The sequence below is a fragment of the Cygnus olor genome, chromosome 3 (assembly GCF_009769625.2).
Source record: "Cygnus olor isolate bCygOlo1 chromosome 3, bCygOlo1.pri.v2, whole genome shotgun sequence".
NCBI classification, from domain to species: Eukaryota; Metazoa; Chordata; class Aves; order Anseriformes; family Anatidae; genus Cygnus; species Cygnus olor.
In genome coordinates this window covers 72,289,765-72,315,309 of record NC_049171.1, presented here as the reverse complement: position 1 = coordinate 72,315,309, position 25,545 = coordinate 72,289,765, and the positions used below count along the sequence as shown (strand labels likewise).

General features: G+C 40.1%; 1 protein-coding gene across 1 annotated transcript in view; it reads left to right on the top strand.

Moving 5' to 3' along the window:
- PRKN (parkin RBR E3 ubiquitin protein ligase) overlaps window positions 1–22,756 on the top strand; it is a 761,494-nt gene extending 738,738 nt beyond the window's left edge. The window contains exons 10-12 of the mRNA XM_040551523.1: window positions 4,650–4,736; window positions 16,322–16,439; window positions 21,484–22,756. Coding sequence (XP_040407457.1) covers window positions 4,650–4,736; window positions 16,322–16,439; window positions 21,484–21,593 — 315 coding nt within the window. The 3' untranslated portion in view covers window positions 21,594–22,756. The remainder of the gene's footprint in view (window positions 1–4,649; window positions 4,737–16,321; window positions 16,440–21,483) is intronic.
- The last annotated feature ends 2,789 nt before the right edge of the window (window positions 22,757–25,545 follow it).

Genomic DNA, 25,545 nt, shown 5'->3' with positions numbered 1-25,545 from the left:
GAGTTTTAGGGGACTGGGTTCCAACTGCAATGTTTAGGACGTGTGCAGCAGCATTGTCTCATCACTGTCGGATGATATAGTATGCCTCCCTGGTTGGTCGTTGTGTGGATTACAAACTGACAGATCACAGAAAGCAGTCTTTCTGTGAAGAGTGCATGATCAGCAGGGTATTGCTAGCAGCATTCAACAGGGACTGATAGCATACCTGTCACAATTCAATACTTGACAGTGATCCAGAAGTAAATAAAAAGACTCTGCTGATACAGCACAGCAATGACACAAAGATTAGTCAAATATAATTAATGTCAAAAGCAAGTCCCTAGAAAAGTGCCATGAATATGATTTGGGGCTGGACAGAGGGAGTAACAGAACGGCTTATCCAGTGAGAAACTTAGAGTGTCTCTGCTTAGGTTAAAGAAGATTCAGGGGTATCATGATAGTACATATGTACCTTTACAGAAAGAAAATAGGAGATACTGAAAGATGTTTTAGCAGAGAATTGTGAAGCAGAATGTAGTGTCTGGAAGCTGAATCCAGGGAGAGTCAAAGTAGATGTTAGTTACAATTTTTAACAATGATTTGAAAGGCCATTAAAACACAGTGCCAGAGGTATGAGCGGGTCTTTCCTCACTTGATGTCTTTAATGTGGACTTCAGTGTCTGTTTTGGAAGAAACACTTGGCCAAACCATATGTCACACACAGTCTGTTTTCGGTCTAGCTAATAGTGGTAACTTCGGGAGACAAAACATGGCAGCCCAGATTTCAATGTAGACTGCAGAAATCTGGTAAGAAATCTGGGTACATGCTTGAGTTGTCAGCTCACAAAGTCCTTAGCAGTGCACCCATAGTGCTGTAGCTTAGACCTCAGCTATGACTACCTCACTGCAACCTTGCCTTCATTTTGCTGTGTAGACACAAGAGGAGGTGAGAGTAAAAAAGAAAAGGAATATCTGAGTAGAAGAGTAACTTTAAATTAACAATGGGGAACCAAAACTTGAAGTTTCATGTGGGAATTCAAGAATGGGAGTATTGTATTGAAGTTGGAAAAAAGATGATTTTAACAGGAATACTTTGCAAGCATTATAGGAAGAGATGATCAGTGTTAGAGACAAAAGAAAAAGTGTGTGGAGTAGGCAAGAGAATGAGAATTGCGGTGCTTAATCAAAAAAAAAAAAAAAACAATAACAAAAAAAAAACAAATCTTACAGATGTGAAAAAAGAAATGGCAAAATCCTGCTTCCAATACCAGTTCAGCATATAAATGACAAGCTCGTTTTCCTTTCCTTAAAAATTAGAGCTACATTCTGTTCCCTCTTCCAAACTTGAAACGTTATGCATGGTCTGGTCAGGAATAACTGAGACTATGGCTCAGTTTCATCGTCCTAGGTGTCTTTCAGCATCATTCTTGGCAGTGCACGTCAGCTGTGGGGTACAAATTCCATTGAACTGACCAGAGTTTGGACTGATTTTACCTCCTGTTTGACTGATGATAAAGACAGGAGGATTTTTAAAATAGGATCTGGATCCCTGTTGAGATTTTTTTATACCTCCTGTTTTGAGATCACTTGTATTCAGAATTTCTGCTTAGGCCTATCTTATACATTTTTACAGATATACGAAAGCCTGTAATAGCATATGTACAGGTTATATATTTATTCCAGTGCCCAAATCCCTCAAGTGCTTTGGGGATTTCCCTGCTAATCCTTATTTTAATGTGTAAACCTAGAGGGTAGGTTTCAGACCTTTGGGATTTATTCTTTTTGCTAGTCGCTTTCCAGCTGAAGAATCTTTCAAGGGTAACAACAGTAAGTGCTAAATTCACTGTTCTTGAACAATTTATGTTATCACTGTAATCTGCCAGCCTTTCAGCAAATAAAGGGAAAGAAAGTGTGACTGTTCTTAGTAATTACACTATTTATAGTATTTTTTAAACATATACTAATATTAAATTTATGCAGAAGTATTAAATCCTGACTGAACAACGTAAATCCTTATATTTCCAAAGGCAAAATAACTGTATTAATATTAATGAAGCCACAAAATAGAAGTTAAATGACAGCACTTTTGCAATTGCTGTATTTCATTACTGAAACTTATTATATTTTTCATATCTGGACGTAAAAAATGAATGGAGCTATTGCAAACTGCTTTGTTGTAAACGACCTACGTTTTCTTTATGATGCATGTTTTGCCATAAAATGGGAGTGCTTAATGCATTTCCGTGGGGAGATGCCTATTTATTCTGACAAACCGATCAGCCTCCAGGGTGGTCTTTTGCCACAGAACTGATTTTACAACTCATCCATTATCTAATAAGATGTGAAATGAGTATCCTGGCTCACCAAAAAAATCAGGCTTTGTTCCATCACAAGCATGTGACAGGGTCACTCACAGACTTACTTGCAGGGTATAAAATTGTTAGTGGAAATCCCAGTTTACACTCTCATACACACTTCCGGTACAGAAAGCCTGTGAGGAAAACATTGGTAAACAACACTTTGATCTTACTCCTGAGCAATTTTTATTTTAAAGGCAAGTATAAAGAGTGACCTCTATAGTGAGAAAATGCATTTCACATCTTTAAATAATACAGCATAAATTTATGAATTTTGTTGTTATAAGAAATGTCAATGCAACCTAAACTACATTGTGAGGCAGCTGGAATGTCTTGACAAAATATGTCCTGTGTTCTTTGTTTGTTTTTCCTTCCTTCCTTCCTTCCTTCCTTCCTTCCTTCCTTCCTTCCTTCCTTCCTTCCTTTATTTTTCTTTCTTTCTTCAGTATATCCCCCTTTTTAATACTTATGAAATGTTTAAAACTGCAATTGTAAAAGTGAAGGACTGGAGCGAGGAAAGGAAACTGAGACATTCTGGTAAGGCAGTAGTATAGTAAGTGTATACAAAACCCTTTCAGACAAATGTTTTCAGCCAGATATGTTTATAAGGAAATAAAGTCAGGAAGGTAAAAGAGAATAGGACACACAGTAAGAAATATGGTTAAACCTGGCTATAACCTTCATTGCTAAGTGACAAGTCTTTGACATATTAGGGATCCAGACAGAGAGTACATCTGTACATGTTTGGGCAATGTTGAACATGGATGAAACTTTGGAGCACTAATGCAGTGCAAATGTTGTAATTACATGATACTGTATTACAATAATGCAACCTTTCATATAACATACCTTACAGAAGTGCCTTCATTGTTAAACTGTTTGCTAAGAAGCACAAATGAATTAACAGATCAATGTCAAATGAAGTAAAATAAAAGATTTAAAATCATTGACAAAATAGTTAGAGAAGTGACAGGAAAGCAAACGAGATTTGGTTCGATATCTCTAGAAGCTAGAACACCCACTCCATTTCCCCACTCCAAATTGCCCTGACTTTCTGAATAACAGAGTCAACCCTTTTGGACTCGCACAATGTTTCTTTTCACAAAAGCACAGTTTCTTTAGCATGACAATGAAATACGATTTTCAGTGGTTCTTAGAAAAGTGACAATAAGGCTTGAAAGAGTTCAAAATGAAATTGCGAAAGATTGAATTTGTGGCAGACAAATGTTCCAGTGTCATGTCCTCCTGATATCCTTTATTCGTTACTGGTGCATGCGGCTCTGCATCAAAAATCAAGGCTGTTTTATCAGTCTTGCTTATAATGCCAGTCAGAACAGCTTACTGCTGAGAGATCTTTCTGCTGAGAGTCTGGGCTGGCATCACGACAGCGTGGCTTTAAAAAAGCATTAAGAGAGACCCATTTTACATTATTGACTTTTCCTCTTACCTGCAAGGACACAGAATTTAATGCAGCATTGATGAGTCAAAGATTTTGACACATGTCAAGACAGATATCTTAATTTTAGAGTTTAAAAAAGGCATTGAACTTGATACATACGAACCAGTTTAGGGAGCAGTGGCAGCTCAGACTGAGGCAGGGACAATTATTTTACTCATCTGCTAAAGACATTACATTACTTTTGAATGAACTCTTATGTAAAGAACAATGTAATTTAAGGAGGATGAAACCAGAACAATTGCCAGAAATGTAATAAGGGTCTAGAGGGAGTCCCTTAAAACCCATGTTAAGTAACCTGTCATTGTGTTCTTACTATGGATTTTTTTAAACCATTCTATAAAAGTCCACGGCAAGGGTATAATTTCCCAGAAAATGGTATTTCATATAACCTATATAAAGCGATCATGTCCCGGTAAATTCAGTAACAGTTTTCCATGGAGAATGCATTAGATTTAGAACTATGAATGGACTGCTTACATTGGTAAACACTATAGAGCAGAACTACTTGTTTCAGACAGCACCCTTTTTGTATAAATAGATTTCATTGCAGCAGAAACACACACACGCAGAAGTATCTAGAATGACTTTATGTCCTTAAATCGACCATGTAGCAAAATCTCATTTTTAATAATGGCATTTATTTTACTTCACCAGAGAAATGTATAATAATAACTGCAAAATTGTTGTGTTAATGATCAGATTGCATAATAAGATGCACAATTAGGAGGATTATGGGAATTTAATGGGATGAGAAGGGCAAGAGATCATCTGCTATATGACTCTTCACAGTTGTACTCTGCTGTCTATGTCCCTAATGTGTTTTTATGACTTGTGTGCTTTGGTTTGTTTTCCAGTTTGTGTTCTGCCGTGAATGTAAAGAAGAATACCATGAAGGGGAATGCAGCTCTCTCCTCAGCACGCAGGGAGCTGTGGCCCAGAAGGTAGGCATCCCCACAACTCATTACATCCTGATCATTATCCTTGGTCCAACTAGAGCAACATTTGTTGGATGGGTCCTAATTATAATCCCAAGCAAAAGCAATTATGTTCATACTGAATTGCTCTAGCCATTGGAGTTGGCTTTTTGGTGAATTTCAGATGCTCTGACTGATAGAGTAGCTGAATTCTGTCAGAAACACACAGAGCTCTACCATCAGATGACAAAGAAAAGGCCTTCCCAATGGGCTTTTGGGGTCATCTCTATTCAACATGAACACCTTTGAAAGGCTTTCTGTAGTTTTCCTGTCTTGCAGCTTGTACTCAGTGCACCAGTCAAGAAATCACGTGGGATTGCACTGAGTAACAGGGGTTTTATACAGTGTGTGCAGAAAATGCTGTTGATAATTCATGTTTTAGCTTAGAGAAATAAAAAATTGGATTGCCTAGGCTAGAAGCTGTTAGGTGATAATTATTCTAAGCTGCTCCATAATTTTGTAGCTACTGTAGCTATAGCCCTGGACAGGAAATAGTTTTTCTCTCCCAACATTTCTCTTTGTTTGAGATTAAAGTTTCCCTGCTCTTCATTATACATGAATCACAGTCTTTCAAAAGAGGGAGAGGAAGAGACAGAGCAAAGAACAGGAGAAATTCCCCCTAAATATCTCACACCTGGATGGTCAAGGTGCTCTCCTAGGGAGAAAAAAACTGTAAAAAAAAGTGCAGATGTCTGGCATGTTTGATGCTAAGATGAAACACTAACCCTGAGACCCAGGTAGTCCAGCATGGTGGCTACAGGACTGTGAGCAGGTGCTGACAAGGTTTGTGGCCTGCTCCCAACAAGGCATACCCAGCTCCTGTCAGTGCCTGCAGACAGGCTCTGTCTGAGGATGGCTTTTGGGGCCTCTTACTCTTTGAATGTAGAGATCGAGATGGAGCTGGGGACATACTAGGAGTCTTTGTCATATGTTACCATAGAATCATAGGATCACAGAATGATTTGGGTTGGAAGGGATCTTAAAGATCATCTAATTCCAAACCCACTGCCATGAGCAGGGAAACCTTCCACTACTGCACCAGGCAATCACCTCTGTAGAGATTTTTCTCTTTAACCTTTCTTAGTGAAGCTCTTCTACTTTATGAAAAAGAATCAATGCTCATTGAGCCAGAATTAAACAGCCTGTATCCTAGCAGGCAGGGCATCTACCTCCGGTGCCTGGAGGATGTATACTGTAGAAGACCCAAAAAACATCTAGTCCAGTACCCTGTCTCTATCAGATTTCAGTTACCAGTGTCTAGAGAAGAGTGCATGAGTATAATGATGTCCCATTCCCTGAATATTTTCCAGTCTCTGGTGACTTGTGATTCAGGTGTGGAATTTTGTATTTAGCAGCTACCAGCAAAGTTTTACTCCATGAATTTGTGCAACCCCTTTTTTGAAGCCATATATATGCTTCTAGTATTCATGTTACTCTGAAATGAGGAGATTTGCAGCTTAATTATCCTCTATGAAGAATAATCTTGTTTTGTTTGAAGCAACCTTAAAAAAATTGTTCCAGCTTCCATTCATATTTATGTAAAAACAAAACAGCTTCAATGGAGACATTGAGAGATACTTAAGTTAAAGTATCCAATAGCCTGGTAAAGTAGAAGACCAAAGCTGAGTGTCTTACCTGAATTAAGCAGAGCTAGAAATTGAATACATCTCAACATGCACAGTGAGTCTTATGTCCACTAAGCTATTTATGCCAGTTTTGCTTAGAGTACTGAAAGCTTTGAGCAGTCATCATGGCACCTTACAAAGGATTTTAAGAATTTTGGGTCACTGAAAGTTCAAGCTTATATAATCTCTCTTTTGCTTTAGAGCAAAAGATAAAGGTGTGCCAGGAAAAATTAGAAGACTACAGGAAGAAGTGGTTTATTTTAAACATTTGCATGTTGCCTTAGTGTCTCTTGATGACAATGTGAGTGCTACATTCATTTAGTCCAGTGTTTCAGCAAATGAACTGCACTCGATTAGATCTGTTAAGTTAGGGAAGTTAAATACTATAGTTACAATGTAATGCAAATGTTTTAGCTATACCTGAAATTTTTCCAATGCTCTGAGAGAGAGCTGTTCCAGAATAGTTAAATGATACCAGAATATCTCTTGTAGTTATGCAAATCAGTTCCCCAGTACAGGCAAGATCACAGACTACGCAAAATTCATTTAGACTCCAGCTTGCGTTGAAGTTAATTGACTTTGATCAGCCTTCTTATTCTTAGAAAGCGAGATGCACTGATTAAACTCCTCCACAAGGTGGTGATGTGCCGCTGAAGGAATGATTTCCCTTGCTTTCTGTAAACAGCAGAACAGGTAGCTAGCTAGCTAAAACACTGCTACCGTAAGTGCTGCTAACACGCTGGGTTTTTGTTTTGGTTTGGTTTGTTTTTCTGAATTACATCAGTAAAAGCTGTCTTGCATACATCACTCATGTACAATGCATACAAAACATTTGTGGGGCGTATATGGAAAGAAATGCATGTGGGACTACTTCATCTGCTTTACTGAAACTAATTTAAACACTTATCTATCTGTGCTTTCTGCCTTTTTTTCTTTTTTGCACTCTTCCTGTTAGATTCAGAACCCTGTGTGTCAGAGTTAATTTGCTATTATTGTACTATTTGTTCCAACAGTGAAGATTGTTTTACCTTTGACTGTCTTTTTCTAGGTAGGAATAATACATTTCCGGGGTTGACTTCTGTGTCTTAAGCTCCTCCAGTTTGACTCTTGTCCTTCCCCCTAGTCAAGATCCTTTCCATACCATTTATTTTAGAAGCCAATCTTATTGTCACAACTGCTTCTACTCAGATTTTAGGGTCAACCAGACATGCAGCCACCAAACCATTCCTCTCCAGAATTGGTGCAGAATGTGTAGTCTCAGGAAAATATCTTCTATCAGAAAAAGACAGGTTTTATTTTTGCCTCTGGTGGCTACAATACTGAAGGGAACCTTCCCTTACCTTAGCATTTCTACAAACACCTGCATGACCCTGACATTTCCAGTGTAAGAGGAAAGGTTTAGACCTAGGTTGGCATAATGAAGATAAATGCGGTGGGTCATGAGGGGTGGGAAAGAGCTGGAAGCAAAGCCAAAAAGGGATATTGTGGAGGAGCTGGGTAGCCAGATGTTGACAACACAGAGAACAAGGAGACCTGCAGTGCCACTCAAAGAAGGCTCTCGTGATCCCTATGTCAGAGCACTGCAAGAGCCATCTGCTGCCTGCGGGCCTGCTCATGGGTCTGTCAGGGCAGGGCCCAGCTGCCTGTCCCGTCCCCCTGCCCCACCAGGAGCAGGGCACTGGGGGCACCTGGACAGCCCCAGCCCTGACACTGGGCACCTCCCTGGGGACAGGAACGGGACAGGGATGGGCCGAGGCCAGGCTGGGACATGGGCCCACAGTGGGGCAGGGCCGTGGGGAGCTGGAGCCCAGCCCTGCTGTGGCCACGCTGGGGCTGGTGGCCCTGGGCTGATGAGGAGTCCAGGGGCTGGGGGTGAGCAGTGACAGGCAGGGGTGGTGGTACCCTCAGAACTAGATAACAATTTGGGAAGTCTTAGAAAAGGTGATCCCTCAGAAAGAGAAGTAGAGCCTGAAACAGAGGCATTCAAGTCTCCATAACAGCCAAGAACTGATGGGAGGCAGACAGGGTACAGACAGTGTTGTTTGACTGTGACTTTTCAGAGACATAGTAGAAGCTCCAGAAATAGGAGAAGGAAGAGGGAAGAAAGGGAATAAGGTTGTGAAGCGATATGGGACAACAAGGAGGAATCAATCAGAAAGGGTGGTGGCAAAATGGGCCTGTGCTGGGCCTGGTGTCACAAGGAAAGAGGAAGAACCCTTGGGTCAAGAGGAGGGAGCAGAGCTCGTGGGTCTGTGAAGGGAGGATGACGGGGAAGGGGAAATGGAGTCTGTTGGCAGGAGGAAGGAAAAGTACAACCACAGCTATGAAGCACAAGAGGAACAAAGCAGGAGCTATGTACGGTCCTTAAGGCTGCTTGAAAGGGTTTGAACTTTTTAAAAATGGGAAGCTAAAGGACACTGCTTGCAGGGGATAGCATACTGAGTCCTTTACCAGAAGGAAAATGATGTTGTTATTGATATTTTTTTCCACCTCACTATAGGATCTGCTTGGGGTTATTTTTATATGTTAGTTAACACACTTCTTTTTCACTGGTCTGCAAGTTGGCATTGCATCCAAATTTACTGTCTATCGTGTGTTTACCTAAATCTGGTATGTTTTTTTTTCTCTTTGCTATCCCCAAAACTGTATTTACCCAGCTCTCAAGGTTGCATTTGGGTAATTGACCACTGGGAGTTGTTCATAGCTCTGAGACCTCACATATCATCCTGCACATGTGCTTTCAAGGCCTTAGCTATCATCCCATGCCTTCACTCCTCCATATGGTGTTTTATTCTAGGGTCAGAGATAGTTCAGTCTGTACATTATAGCTGTGCTTGCTATTACTATCTAGTAGTTATAAAAATATGTGTAGCATTGTTAAACCACACAATTGTACAAAACTAAGCAAAATCTAAAGCAAAGTCAAGAGAGGTACAAGTCACTTCGTCGTTCAATAATTGCTGAAACAGACCTCTAAGATGGTCAAGGCAAGCCCAGACAAAGCTCGACAGTCCTGAGGCCTGTGGTGTTGACTGGGCACGAAGGCTGAGGCCTCTTACCAGAAATAGTGACAGCATTTTTACTGAGACACAGAGCTACATGTTCTAAATGTTAGTCTACACTCTATTTAGGTGCAATCTTATAGCTAATGCCACAAAACTTAATTCTGATGCCACTGCAAACCTGTGGGATGTCTGTCTCAGCTATAGTGCTCATCTGGAGGCCTTGCACACCCACACCCTAAAGCCAGTCCCCAAACCTTCTATCTTCAAATCAAATCTCAGCTGCTTTTTACTTGGGTCCCGGTCCTTACTGTACTCCATTAGCTAATGCAGAGTCCAGATATTAATACTGCTTTTCTGCTTCTGACAGTAGAAAACTTATCCACAGCTCCTGCCAGCCCAGTGGCCCATCAGACCAAACCAGCAGTCCAGTGCCTCAGCAATGCCTCAGCTGAGTCACTGCAAACCTTGGAAGTACAATTTTTTTCCAAATCTGATCCTAGTCATCAGTACATGCTACCTGGACTCTGCTGGCAGTCTGGGGGTTCAGATCTAACTTGGCTGTAAGCTCTCAGACAAGTGATCAGATCTGAAGCAGACCTTTTTGATAACTTCTCAGAAAGCAGCTCTGTGCTTGCAGAGGCGCGACATGAAACCTGTGCACGCATCCACGGAAGCCTGTAACATCACCTGGCATCCTGCTTTTGTCTTTTGTGTTGTAGTTCCTGGAAAGGCTCGCAGCTCACTTGGGCTTCAAGCGAGCCTCCAGGCCTTCTTTTCCTGCCATTGCCTCATGTATGCATATCTCTAAATTGCCAGTAGGTGGTATAAAATATACAGCCATGACTTGAGAGGCTTCCTTTCCCAACCACTGAGCAACATCTGTCTAGTCTCGTATACTATTTTCCCTGTAGAACCCCAGCAAGCACATAGGCTTGTGAAGCCTGGTCTCTATGTAGCTGGAAGTTTGCTGTAATTATGCAGCAGAACATATTGGCGACTGTGAGCAAGAGCTATTACAGAATTTCGTTCTAATGTGGAATTTCCAAACAAAGGCACTTACAAAATATCCTTAGCTGAAATATTGTAATACTAAATATGCAGCTAATGTTTCATGAAAATCATATTTGATGCAATGTGTTTCTTACAATACTGGTGTGGAACAGAAAGACTATGCAACCTAAGTGTTAAATTGTAATAGAGAGAATGCTGACAAAATTATGGAATTGCATATATCTCTTGATTTACTGTATAAAGAAAGTAGCAAGCTTTGTTTTATCTGAACCTTCAGTGATGGGTGAGTTATTGGGGAAAGCATTTGTATGTCGTATTGGACTCCATAGACATGTGACATAGCTCTTGGTTATCAGGTTTTTGTGTTTAAGCTGTAAAATACTACAAATATAACTTACAGAATTGTTTCTTCACTATTACAGCAAATTTTCTATACTGCTTTTAGAACAGTATGAGAAAAAGAGGTGTGGTATTTGAAAAGATATACATACTACAACCAAGAGTTAAAATGGGAAACATGCAGCATGTCTATGTAAGCATCTTTCTCTACCGGAAAGAGGGGAAAAATTAATCGAACTGCTAAACAGTAAATGCTGACCACAAAAGTATGAATTATTTCGCTGCATTTTAGTGAAAGAAAAGGTTATTGAAGAGGTTCATCATACATAGTATCTTTCAATGAGTCCTGAGTTACAGTATGAAATCTGGAACATCTATTATTAGACCATTGATTTTTTTTCCATCAGATAATTTTAAAAAGTTAAATAAAACATGGCTGTACAAAAATGGCACATGTAGCTCGATTTTGACAGTATCTTAAACAACGGGAAAAGAAACTGAGGCTGAGCTTCATTAGGTGGCATATTTACAATGTCAGGCACAGGACACTTCAACCCACAGATGCCTAATTAAAGGAGCAAGAAAAATAACCAGGAAGCATCCTGCAAAATTAATCTCTAAGTTATAAATAAAGATGCACTGGAGGAAGTCTGAGAGTAGGTCTTAACTTTCTTTCTAATGAGAAATAGATGGAAACTATAGAGAGAGAATTTTATCTTTCCTATTTTAGACAGCAATAAAATAAAAAGATGTGACAAGCTGTTTTTGTTTATGAGGTTAAGCTGACAGTCCTTTGCATCTGTGTTGCCACTTACAGGAGAAAGTATGTTCGTCCTTCCACTGGTGGAAAACAGTTATACAAGAATGACCTCTCTTGGATTAGATTTTCTGCTTTAGAATGGTGTAAATCCAATATTCACAGGCTACCTGAATTTGATGTGTTCTGATAGGAATATCTGCAACATGCAGAGTGAGAACCTTGATGTGCAATATCACCAAAAGAGAGCTCTCTGATTTTATTTGGTAAAAGTCTTGTGTCTGACACAATACCCTGTGTATAGCATTGAACTTTGATTTTATCTACTTGCTGTCATCACAAAACAGGTCGTTTTACAGAAGAATTCCCTAGGCATACCAGACAAATTGGCTCACACAAAGCCGTTTCATGTGAGCTTAGCTGGATCAGCGTGGTGCCAGCGCTCTGTTTTTCCTCTGCATTAAACATATTCCCATTGATGGATATCCTTCCTTTTCCTGATCTATATAACCATTTTTAGTATTTTGATTAGCCCGAATCTCTCTGTAGACCAGAGCACTAGTCCCATAGCTATGTGCACCTCTCCTTATGAGATTTTTTGACTCTTAAATGACTCAAATGATGGACTTTTTTTTGCAAAGCTCCTCTAGCCTATCTAGTGCTCTAGACATCTGATATTTTTTCTCCCAGAACTTAGTAAAAGACACCGATAAATATGACAGGAGGTTAGTTCATGCAACCATGTTCATAAAACAGCTCAGCAGAAGATGAGAAAACAACAGGAATTTAAGCTGGACTGTCATCATCCCTTGTAGATCAGGTTTCAAAAGATGAGGCTGCTTTTGCTCCGAGCTCTAGCTCAAAATAATTAGTGGGCAGTGTTAATACAAGTGTTATGGAAGGTTGAACATTGCTTTGTGTACAATGAATTATTCTTTGTTTTTCCTTTGAACCTTTTCAAGCATCCACAGTTGTTCTCACATTCATGCTGGAAAATGAGTAATACTTTCTCTTTTGAGACATCTAAGCCTTTTTAAAATGCTATATTTCACATAAAGTCATAATTTTACATATTTCTATTTCTCCTTCTTAAATCTTATTTTGCCAAGTAAAATTAACTGAAAACCAAGCATTTCTGATCAAAAGGAAAAGTATTTCTGATTAAAAGGAAGCAGCATTAGGGTACATTTTTGAAGTAATGCATGACCAACTTTTTTGCTTATCAGAATGGAAATAAGCAACAACAACAAACAGGGATTCACCAAAGCTGAGCACAACATAATGTCAACAGCCTCATATTCCATTCTGAATCAAGGGTTTTCAGTTTTCAGATGAGCATGGTCATAAAAGAAGTGTGCTTGCATAAGACAGTCTATAACATGGTGGCATGTGAATTTAACATTATATATCTAATGCTGCCAATATTTTTGAACAAGTTTTGCCATCAATATTTTTACCCTGGATGGCACTGCTTAGTTGCTGACTTTGACCACATACTTTTTTTTACTTTATGTATGACAAGACAATGAGCGTCCCGTTACCTGAATGAGATGCTACTTTAAGAAGGATGCTTTCTTTCTATTTCAGGATGCTTTCTGTCTCTGTAGCACTTTTTCCTCTAGTGCCTGATATTGATTAACTGCATAAAGAGCTTTCCATGTGCATGTACTTGCAATGCTGTATGGTTCTCAACAGTCTCTGTGGTCTCTTTATCCCTGTTAGTTTCTCCAACAGACTCAGCATAGAAACAGAACAGAAGTAAATCCGCATCCTTCAATGTGACCCAGAGATAACAAGGTGGACTCTTCCACCATCTCAGTAAGAGGACGGTGCAGAGGGGATATCAAAAAATGCTTGTGACAGCTCATACTGGAGCTTCCTGTTATTTGTGGGTATTCACTCCTTGTAATCGTGTGCAGCACAGTTGGGAATCAAGAAAAATCATCATGAAGTGGAATGGTTGGAATCTAGCAGCTTTTCACTAATGCTCTGATAAATACCCTGTAATAACTGGGGAACTAGAGTATATTTTGTGAGGTCAGCATCATAAGTGTATGAAAGTCTCCTGTTCTAGACAAACTAGCATGTGATGCATACCTGGAGCATCACTTACCTTCCTATCCAAGATGTGGCAGGCCACAGAAAGTGCGAGCAGCCTCTGGTTGAGAGCCCTGGTCTATTACCTAGGCTGTTGTCAAGATTAGGTTTGCTAGCTTAGGATAAAAGAAGGTGATATAAATAGACACTGGTAATGGAGAATTGCCATACAACTTTTCTTTATTGTTTGAAGATAAAATGAAGATAAATATGTGTGCTTGCAGTCACTGCAATGCTTGTGGCTCATAGATCTGGGTGGTATGATCTCTTTACTGAATTAGAGAGACTCCATCACTGTACCATTTTTCTGCATTTGCTTCCTGCAGCAGGAAGTTTTTAACTCAGCATTCAGCAAGACTTGGCATAGGAGGGATGTTTCAGCTCTGATGGGCTGAAAATATCATGCTGCTGTGTCTATTTCATGCTAGAAGTTTTGCAAGCAAAACATTAATATAATAATTCACTCTGCTGGTGTCATCAATTTGTTCTTTCTCAGTCAATTGTGTATGTGCGGTTTGCACTTGTTTATTTGAATTATTTCTAAGCTCTCCGAAGCTTGTATTTGCTTTTAGAACTAAGATCAAATATCTTTATACAAATAAAATTAGCAATTCAGTGTGTGAAATTTTGCCTCAGTGTCATTTGCTATTAGGAACAACAAAGACCTGAGGATGTGGAAAAGGTACATTTCTAAGTTCTGAATCACACAGTTTGGATTTGGACTATTTGGGAAAAAACAAAGCCACTGTGAAGCTCTTCTGGGTTGAATACAAAAATTAAAAATAATCCAATCTTCTTGTGTAGCTATTATTCTGAAAATATTAGTAAAGTTTTTTCACTGCTATAGTGATTTTCATCTTGAATCATCTTTATGGATGTTAAATAATTAATTGCCATTGCAACCAGATTATATTAATATCTTCTTCCTTCTGTCACTGGGCAAACTGAGGCCCTATGGGCATTCACACTCTCCCCGTCTTCTCTTCAGGCCCCTCTGTGTTTGCTCAGATTGCTTATTAAAGTCACCCTTCATTAAAGATCAAGGTGCTGCAAGTTCAATACTAGATTATGTTCTTTGCTGTTAACCTGAGTAGCTTTTTCTATTTCCTAGAGCTTCCTAATGTACCGTTTGACAGAGGTCATCCTTTTGCTGAATAATCCAGCAGCGTGCAAGGCCTAATTTGCTATCGAGCAGCAGTGAGCTAGAAGTAAAAATCATTGCTAAAATAGAGCTGAGGAAACTTTGTTCACCTTTGTCACCTCTGCATCATAAATACTGGCAAATGGGAGAAAAGTCAGGGTCACAAAAGGTGTTAAAGGCCTGAGGTGACTGATATAGGTTGTGAAATAAAGGAAGCGTAAACACATTTTCAAGGATTTCTAATTAAAACGGGCTGATTTTTTTAGGTGCATGTTGCAATGACCACCAGATGAGCTAGAAACAAACTTCTCCAGATGTTCCTCTGTGTTACTCCATGTTAACTCAGGAAACTTCAGCCAAGAAATAAAAATCTATGGTTTATTCACTGCCACGGCAATAAGTCACCAGTTTTATCAGTCAGTAGCAGCTGAGTAGAAACCCCTTGGAGTTACGGTTACATTGCGTGTTTCAAAGCTGGGCCAATTTCCTTTTGCTGACTTGTTAGAAATAAGTGTTTTTAAAATCCGTATAAATCAATAATAAAAGTCAATCCACGGAGTAGTCTACAGTTACTTCGAAGGCAGGAACACGAAGAAACTGCAGCATTTTTTACAAATGATATAATTTAGTTTAGGCTCGTTATTCTTCCAGACACTGGAAAAACAACCACAGTATGAATAGATAGAGTTGCACTTCAAGACTGGAACCTAAATACATTGTTTACTTTTGAACATTGTTTCCAGCCCTGCGTGATAGATATTACCCAGGGCACTGCCATCTCTTTTGTCCTTGTATTATCATTTTAGGTAGGAAATTGCCAAGTAGGACACTTGTGTAGATTATGTAATTTTGGCCCAGTCATAAATAGGACAAATGGAGGAGTCCTTTTTACAGTGCTCTTCATTACAACTTTTTCTGTCCATGTTGTTCTGTGTGGGGAGATATGTGCTTTAGTTATTCACCAGTTGTTTGTTTTTTTTTTTCCTTCAAAATCTTTGTGTTTCTTTTCTGTACCTTATAAAGGCTCATAAGTTTACACAGGATTATATATGAATGAAATCTAGATCACAGAAACAAAGGAATATTCTTTATTATGAAAAACAGCTTTCTTTTAGGGACCACGCCATTTCTCATCGTGTTGCATTGCCTTGGTGTTTTATGTTTCTTGCAAGAAGAGATTTAGTCCCTGAAACAAAACCAAACCTATGGTGTCTAAAAATCTCAGCCAGGTTCACCTGACTCCTGCTTCACCTTTTGCTTTTACCTGCCTGTGTGCATTTGCAGCATGGCTTGCTGCCTGCTGCACCCTCCTGCTGGGGCTTCGCCTGCCCCTCAGGGCAGGGAGCTTTGGGGGGACACATCCTGACCAGCAGCTGGCTGTAGAAGCCCCCTGGGATGGCACACGCTCCAGCAGCTGCAGCTGCCCCACCATCCCCGTGTCCTGTCACCCAATACACGTGGTGTGCACACTGAGGGAAAACAAGTTTGTGAGAGCTGCAGAATTTGTGCTTCAAAATACAAAGTTCAGCCTACATGTCTTGCAGTCATGGGTAAATAGTTTTTCTCTCTCTTTGCAGGGATATGTGGTTGATGAACATGCAGCCATGCAAGCCCGATGGGAAGAGGCATCTAGAGAAACGATCAAGAAAACAACCAAGCCTTGCCCCAACTGCCATATTCCAGTAGAAAAAAATGGTAAAGTTATTAGATACCTCGTATTTACCTGTCTTGTAAAATTCAATTTACAGTATAAATATATGAATGTGCATGTGTAAATATGCATACTATTATCCCAAGAGAGGGAGGGCACACAGAGCTTGAATCTTCCCTCTGACACTGTCTAAATTATCTTGAAATCACTAAATTTAAATCACCTAGTTCCAGAGCCACTAACCCAGCCTCACAAAGCACTCAGCTATGCCCTCGATAGACAGGGAAAAAGAGGCATAGAGAAACACTGGGTGTTGCGTTCATATGACTGAATGTCCAGTTAGTTGGACGGATTTTGCATTGTCAGTGAAAAAAATCAACATTTATAGGCCAAATCTCATCTCTCACTGAAACAAGATGTGTCTAATGTAGGCCAGAAGAATCACACCTAAAAGCGGGATGTAGGAAAAATAGAGCTGGTGTAGATGTCTAAACAGTATACAGCTGAATTTAAATAAAATGAATCTCAACCCGGTGAAATGTCAATTGCAGAAGAGCAAGTCAGAGGAAGAATTACAATTCTTGACAAACTGCTTACGCTGATCAATGCCTACCGCGTAGGAAGAAAAGTAATCTATTGGCACCAGGGTGGTTAAAACAGGGAACAAGAACAACAAATAGGCTATGTCCTGTAGTACATGCTGTTCCAAGCTTTAATTGTATTAATGTGAATTAACCAAAATATTCTAAAATGTTTGCCTAAATATTATATGAATATAAAGTATAGAGGATGCTTCTCAGTTTTGTGGCATCAGTTATACAAATGGGACTGATTTTGAAAATGCTGAATAAGACACCACGAACTGTAAGGAGAAAACATTTGAAGCAGTGATACTATGGAAATACTACTAAGGAAGAAATAGGACAAAATCCTGAAATCTGTGTTTTGAAGAAAGAAAAGAAGGTAGCTGGCAGATGGAAAGTGGGAGACTTCAAGCACAAGGACCTGAAGGTATGAAAGCATGAATTCAAGAGTGGGAAGGAGAGACAAGATTTGGCAAAGTGTAGAGAGCAAGGTAGGCAGCAAAAGAGAGAGAACAGAGAGGTAGGTCAAAAAAAAGTTATTTACAGACTTGGAAAACAGGGTGGAAAACCAGAAGGTTGAACTGGGTTACAAATAGACATTGCAACTGTTCATACTTACGGTCTGTGCATACACAAATGAAAAACCTTCTGGTCAGGCTGGAAGCCCTGCTAGGAGCTTTACTTTCTCTTACACTGTGTAGTTTTGTTGTTAATTTACAGTTGTCACATGTCACAAATAGCATATCCCTATTTGACAACATGATATAATTTATACAACTCCAACTAAGAAAATTACTTGTAAAAATCTCCAACATATCCAAACAAGAAATAAAAGCCATTATACTTTTTCTTTGGAAGAAAATAATTATTCAAAATGGATAGTAAAGAGGAAAAGACCTTTCCTTTCTAATGGCATGACCCATGTCAGAGTAGTGCCTCATAATGCAAAATGCCAAAGCCACAACAGCAGGCTAGAAATGTTTCCATGTACTGGAACCAGGTGGTAATGCTGCCATTCAGAAGAACTTTGACAGGCTGGGAAATGGGCTGAGAGGAACCTCAGGAAATTCAACACAGGTAAATGCAAAGGTCCTGAGCCTGGGGAGAAACAACCCCAGTACAGTCTGGGGTAATACCTGATGGGGGAATAAAGAAGACAAAGTCAGACTCTTCTCAGTAGTGTCTGGAGAAAAGACAAGGGGCAATACTCCCAAACCCAAATGCAGGAACAGAAAACATTTTTCACCGTGAGGGTGGTTGAAGACTGGAGCAGATTGCCCAAAGAGGTTGTGGAGTCTCCATTCCAGGAAACATTCAAAACCTGACTGGATGTGACCCTGAGCAGCCTACTTTAGCTGATACTTCTTTAAGCACAGGGGGTTGATGATCTCCAGAGGTCCCTTCCCACCCCAGCAATTCTGTGATTCTGCGAAATAAGGCATGAAGCTTGAAAGGTGCAGTGTTTGCTGTCTTCTCTGGTAACAGGTACTGCACATTTCAGCTTGTAGGCTGACATTTTTAAACTGCCTACAGCCCATTGTTCCCCATTGTAACAATACTGTAGATTTATACTGATGACATGTTCCACTGAGTCAAATGATAAAAAGGCACCTAAAGTCTTTTAACAAAACAACTTTGTTTATTGCATTCTATTAAAATATATGCCAGTTTAAAAAAATTGATATGCAAAAGGAAATGACATCTCAGCAGCATTTATTTTATTTGTGCTCCTCAACAAGTTTTAGTCATGCTGGAAATCTCTTTGGATAAAGATCTATGTTCTACTCTACTACACAAATAATAGCTTTTCAAACCACCACTTACAAATTAAATCTGTGCCCTGCTGGTTAGTGAAAACTTCTGAACAAGTATGTACAAAAACGATTAATGCCCTTGAGAAGTCAAACTGTCAGACTTGCTGCAAACTGCAATAGTCTGCCTGCTTCTCAGAAAACACAGAAAGCCAGGAGGTCCTCGGTGAGCCTGGCTGCTGGGAAGACATGGTTCCCTTGTCAGTCTAGAACTGATCAGGACAGGTATATAAGTGTTCTGGAAAAATGGTGCTTACAGAAGGCATTCAGGTGATAATCATCAAGCCGAACAGCTTAGTCTCATCTGGAGTCAGATGGCCTTCAGGTTGTGCTGAAAAACCTCCTCTTTCTGTACCTCAACTATTCAACTAGAATAACCTGCAACAAATACCTTTATGGTATCTCCTATCTCCCTTCAAACGTGACAGAGCAGGTAGGGAAAAAAGCAGGAGGGCTGCGGAAACATCACGCTGTAGGTTTAATTTGTGGTACCAGGACAGCACACAGCACCTGCTTCAATAAATGGGTTTGGTGCCAGTGGGAGAACGTAGGCACAGCTGAGCAGTCCACGCCCAGAACGATGAGCTGGAGTAGCCTGCTGCCTGAATGGGTGATGCCCAGCTGCCCTGAGTGCCTGGGTGACTCTGAAGTTCCCCAAGCATCTTCATCTTCCCTATGACGTCCCACCTCAGTGGTCCCCTGAATTAAGGCATGAAGCTTGAAAGGCACAGTGCTTGCTTTCTTCTCCGGTAAAGGGTACTGCATGTTCCAGCTTCTAAGCTGACTTTTGCAAACTGAGAGGAGCACTTCACTTCTGCCTAAGTACAGCTGGTGTCAAGAGGCTGATGACTGTACACTGAAATCTGCCAGCAGGCCTCATCTGGGAGGAGTACGCTGACTCCACACAAGAGAATAATTCTGCCTTCCCTCCCCAGATGCTTCTGTGGACACTGTTACTTGCCACTTGACACTTTTACAAGGGACAGTGACAATGCCAATAACTTTTCTGTAATTGCCTATATTCCTGTATGTCAGTAACTTTTCAGTATCAGCTTGTATTTCTATAGGCATTGTAGAATACTTCTAAATGCCAATAACTTTTCTGTAATAGCTGAAGTGAAAGAATGAAGCACTTTCCCACAGTTCTGTCCACAGAATCACAGAACAGCCGAGGTTGGAAGGGACCTCTGAAGGTCACCTAGTCCAACCCCCCTGCTGAGCAGGATCACCTAGAGCACATTGCGCAGGATGGCATCCAGGTGGGTTTTGGAAAGCTCCAGAGAAGGAGACTCCACAGCCTCTCTGGGCAGCCTGTTCCAGTGCTCTGTCACCCTCACAGTAAAGGACTGCCCCCTCATATTCAGATGGTAGCCTGGGTGAGTTTAAACATACATCCACATCTCTCAGAGGACTGCTGTGCTCATAAAGCCATGGGCCATGTTGCTCCACTCTGACTTGATTTCAGCTGCTGTGTAACAAAGTATTTTCACTGATGTAGCTTGGCAGGTGGAGCAGTTGTTTGACAGAAGGTGCTTGTTGAACTTTGCTTCCTGCACCAGGATTGAGATGCATTTTATCCCGTGGGGACTTAATATGAGTTGTAAGAGAGGATTGGGTCTAAACTTAAAGTGTGTTGAAGAGTTTGGCCGTTAGTACACTTAAATTTAAATAAGATAAAAATGTCCAGTGAATTGCATCTCTTGCACAAGTATATAAACTTTGCCTTGTTGAATAGATGTTGCCATCACAGCTAGTTTTCTCCCTCTGTCAGATGAAGCAGATAGGCCTATTTTAACAAATCAGTTCTCATGTCTCCTGTCATTTTCACCTTCTGGAGTGGCATTTATAGGAAAGGTTGAGTAAGGGTAGCAAGTCGTACAGAAGGGAACGCACACTCCTTGTACATCCTATCACCATCTGGAGTCAAACTGAGCTGACATTTCAGCACTTCTTACTGCATGTTTTTCTTTCAGTTTGAATTATACAAGAGATTTCTTTGTATGGTAAGCAACATAGTTTCCATTTGAAGTACATTTTTGTAATGACCTTTGACAATGTTAATGTTTTATATATTACAAACTAATCATTTGATCAAGGCTGTGAGTAGAGAGATTAAAGCTGTTCTCACAGTATGGGCAAGTAAGAAACCCAACACACTGGAAACACTGAGGTGATCAAAAGACTGCTGCAGATATTAAGAAGGTCAAAGTAACTTAAATTGCTAATGTCATTTTGATATAATCAGCAGTGAGCTGTCAAAATCTGTCTCCTGATTTACTCTCTTTGCAAATCTCTTAGTTGTTGAATCCAAATTCAAAAAAGAATTGAATTTTGTTCAACCTCTGCCTCACAGCTTTACTAGCATAGACTGCTCTGGAGCAGATACCTGCGTCACTGCTTTTAGAGGACACAGGCTGTCATTGCTTTTCCCTGTCCCCAGATGTCAGACAGGACTGCACTTCCTGCTTCTGCAGCCCCTCAAGTGAGACCAGAGTGTTAGACCTCAGTAAGAGAGGGAATAACAGGATTTAGAAAGCCCAGGAGAGGTAGTGTTCAGGTTTGTACTTTTATTAAGTATTCTACTTGGTTAGTAATTGAAGGGCTTCGAAAGTTGATTTTAAAACTGTTAATAGTTGATTAACATCTCTTAAGTGCTTGCCAAGTACCAAAGCCATTCTGTTGCTGTTTTGCAGGTGGCTGCATGCACATGAAGTGTCCTCGACCTCAGTGCAAGTTTGAGTGGTGCTGGAACTGTGGCCTGGAGTGGAACAGAACCTGCATGGGCGATCACTGGTTTGACTGACAGCACAGGGGCACTGGGGCCAGCTGGCATTGCTGTTGGAGCTTCCTTTCATCAGGGTCAATTTCTGAACTCCTTGCTTAAACAAACCTCCCAGCGGTTTCAGGAACAAAGAGTTCAGAAATTGGCCCAGTTTGTAGGTTTTTCTTGCTTGCCTATGAATTCATACAAAAAATCACATTGAAGTAATGCCAAGGGTTTTAAATCCACTAAGTAAAAAGAGTAATTGTTTTGGTGGACAGACTTGCTCATCGTCGTACTAAAAGGGGTAAATTTCACCTTTCTGAACACGTGTGGTCTGTTAGCACAGTGAGCAGACAGGGTTACTATGAGGAACTTGCTTGACACTTATAGTTAGGAACCCACAACTCCTACAAGAGAGCATCGTCTGTGTGTGTGTGTATCAAGGGCTGTGGAGGATGTTTCCTGCATCAGCTACTTTTTCTTCAACAGCTCCTTTGCTCAGTCAGCCCAGTTTTTGATTTTGAGATAGTATTTCTTAACAGATTATCTGGCGGATGGATGGAAGTCTGTGGCTCTTCAGTGTTTTTTCAGGGTTCCTTCCTAACAGGCTTTCTGTAGGGGTCTTGCTTTCAAACCATATTCTCACAAGAACTACCAGCTTTATGCCACATTTGTGCTTGAATATTTGTAACACGCGGCATGAAATTTGGCTCTGTACTCATTACAGACTATGTTAACACTGGAGAATTATTTCAGGGTGGATGCAATTTCAGCTCTAACCATGACTGTTGTTGCAGTGATGACTGGATCTGATTAAGTGTTGCACAAGCCAGACTCTCAGGGTTTAATTTTTGTTGTGCTTACAGCAGTACTTTGGACGTAGCAAGGGGAAGCAGGAGGAGCCTTCTCAGGGGTTTTCTCTATCATCATTCTCCTAAATTAAATTAGAATACGGGTGTATTTCTGAAAATATATTCACAGCTCAAACAGTGAGAGGTAGAGGGACTTCTTTTATTTTACAGTGTTAAGACAGTATGTAAAGCTTAATAGCATTTCCAAGCCTGAAAAATCTTATTGTTTTGTGTCCTTTATATTGCTGTCTTAATCTGAAATGAAATGGGTACTGATCATATCAACATGCCGTGTAAGGATTTATACAATTCAATTTGGGAAAAAACGCACAGTAAATAAAATGGTCGGAATTTTGATCTTTCTTTTATTTCTTTTATTTTTTTCTTTCAATACAATATAAATATATGAGTACAAAGATGGGTGCGTTGGATGATGCATTTCCTTGGCTGATTCAAACTACCAGCTGAGAGGCCAGCCCTTTGATTAAAACATACTCTTAGAAGAAAATAAATTCCAAGGCCATGGAATTCTTCTATCAAGCTTGAATTAGTAGTTTGTATGGTATGACTGTAGACTCCTGAAAATATGAGTGCTTTGTATCAGTTAGTGCAGAGCAAGAATCTTGATGTACAAAGAAATCCCAGGCTCCGCAAAAAAAGCCCAGTTGTTAAAAGCAGTGGAGTATTAATCTGTGTCAGCTGGAAGTCACATTAAAAATCTGAAGAAACGAAAGGATGAGGGGACGAGGTAGCAAAAATGAGAGAGTGAACTGACAGAATTTAGAAAATGCACTGGGGAAGAGAAAGAGAGTGACAACGAGAGCACAATGGCCAGTTCCTAAAGGCCACTTTCCTTTTTGGCATCAGTGAACTAAAATGTGTGCAGAAGTAGCTACATTAAAGCATAGGGGTGCAATAGAATGATGCACTGCAGCTCATGTAAGTACATTATCTTAATAGAGATATTTTACTGTGAGCTCTGATTATTTCATGATTTGATTTCCTGCACCTGGGTCTATTTCATAATTTATAGGGCTTGCTGCCAACAGGCTAGGGAAAAATCACCATGCATAATTTTACTTTTATGCTGTTACATGGGAGCTCCTCACTAAGTTTCCTATCTCCAAATATTTGAAATAAAAGAAGTCTTGATCTCTTCCCCTTTTTGTTCAGTGGCTTCCTAAAAGAGGAAGAAAAACTTGTTCTCTGTAAGGCGGTTTCACTGAGTTAGACCTAGCCCTAACAAGTTAATATTTCAATTGTCACGTAGAAACATATAATTTATGCCCCTGGATCAAGGTCCATTGAAGTCAATGGACTATAGATCAGCTCCTGTATTTCTTTTTGGCCCAGGCAGGGCATGGCTGGGCATGAGTCATAAGGCTAGAACAGAAACATCTCTTTCTTGGGAAGAATTTGTCAGAGGACAGGATTATGGACATTTATCTAAAATATAAGCAAGGGTAAGAAAGGGGAATAAAGAAAGGAATTCCAGCAGAAATGCAAGTTTATTCACTTTTAGAGGCTAACTTTATAGCCCTTTGCCACGTAGAGCTTCTTCACACCCCCCAGATTTTCACCCTGCAATCACACAACATCTCCCTGCCCAAAAAAGAGTGGCTCCTGCAGATTTTAACAGAATACATCAGAACACATCCCGATTTTCTCTGTATTAATACATATACATCTGTCTGTATATACACACACAGTTTAATGGTACAGCCTGTAAACCTGATTTCTGTTTGCAGTAAGATTAATTCTAATAGCTTTCACAATGTACAGGGTATGAAAAATTGGGATTACTGCTCTGCTGACACTGTAAGAATGCTAGAATCCTTACCGAAATGTGTGAAGTAGACCTAAAATTTCCTGCACCTTTTTTTTTTAATGGAAAAATTGTATTTAAAAACCTAAAACATTTTTTGTTTTGTTTTCTTTTGTTTAAAGCTCATTGAAACTGTAATTTGAAACAAAGCAAAACGTACCAAATGAAGTCTTCAGTATCTGTGCAGCCTGTTACTCTTGTTTCAGCTCTGAGCTATCAGGGTGGGATTCGTCTTACCCAGCCTTAGCCATCTAGTTGGTTCAGTAGCCTCCGAGGCTTGTGCACAGACCTGCTGACATGTGGGTAGGGGGGGCCTGGTGATTTTTTGGTCGTGGCCAGAGGTGTAATGGTAAAGTTCCTCCTGGGCCCTGGGTGCAGCTCCTGACATAGGAGCAGGACCGTGGCTCTCCCCCACGCTCCTGGCTCTGCCATTGGCATGGAGGAGTGAGGAGGTGGGGGGGGTCTTTTCTTAAAACTTATGAACTGGCATTGTTTGCCAGCATCCATGAAGCCAGCCTTGGCAAATACCCTCTTTGGTGGGGCACTCACATCTCTGGAAGTACTCCTGGCAGCCACGGGGTGATGAAGAGAAGCAGGACTCGAGCACAAAACAAGAGGCAATCTGAGGGCTTAAGCAGATGCAGAGGTTTCAAGAGCTTGTAGGGTGTTGCTCCCCACTAGCGATGCACTCTGGAAACAGTAAAATTTAATGTGGAAAGAAGATGATTTACTACAGTGACGTAAAGGAAAAAAGAAGTCCATATCTTTTCACATCTAGGTTTGCCTTTGTTGATTGAGGTCTCTACCTCAAACCTTCTTCACCTTTTGGATTAAAACAATTAGAGACTTGTTCTTGGTACTGCAATCCATGCTCCATTTAGTGTGTGTTAAATGAATTAAGTACAGGATGTATGCTGAAATATTCAATAATAATTATCTCTATAATAATTCAGTTCTATAACAACAAAGAAAATCTCTAATATTTAATTCCAGCTGGCAGTGAAATCTGAAGACCGAGTAGATTAAGAAGAAAATATGTAACAGCTTGGCTCCCTAAGGACAAAGCATATCTCAAAGCTAAGCATAAATAATATTTTTGGAGCCGTGACTTTGACTAAAATATGATTTGTATGTCTGCCCTTATTTTCCACAAACTGCAGTCCAACTAATTTCATTTAAAAATGTAAACTTTAAAAATAAATCAGTAAATGGCACCTCAGAAGAAACATTACACCACTACTGGGAAAGAAAAGTCACACTCTCAAAGGACAATTAAGCAGTGGGTTTTGCCTTTTGCAGATGAGTACTAAAGTAC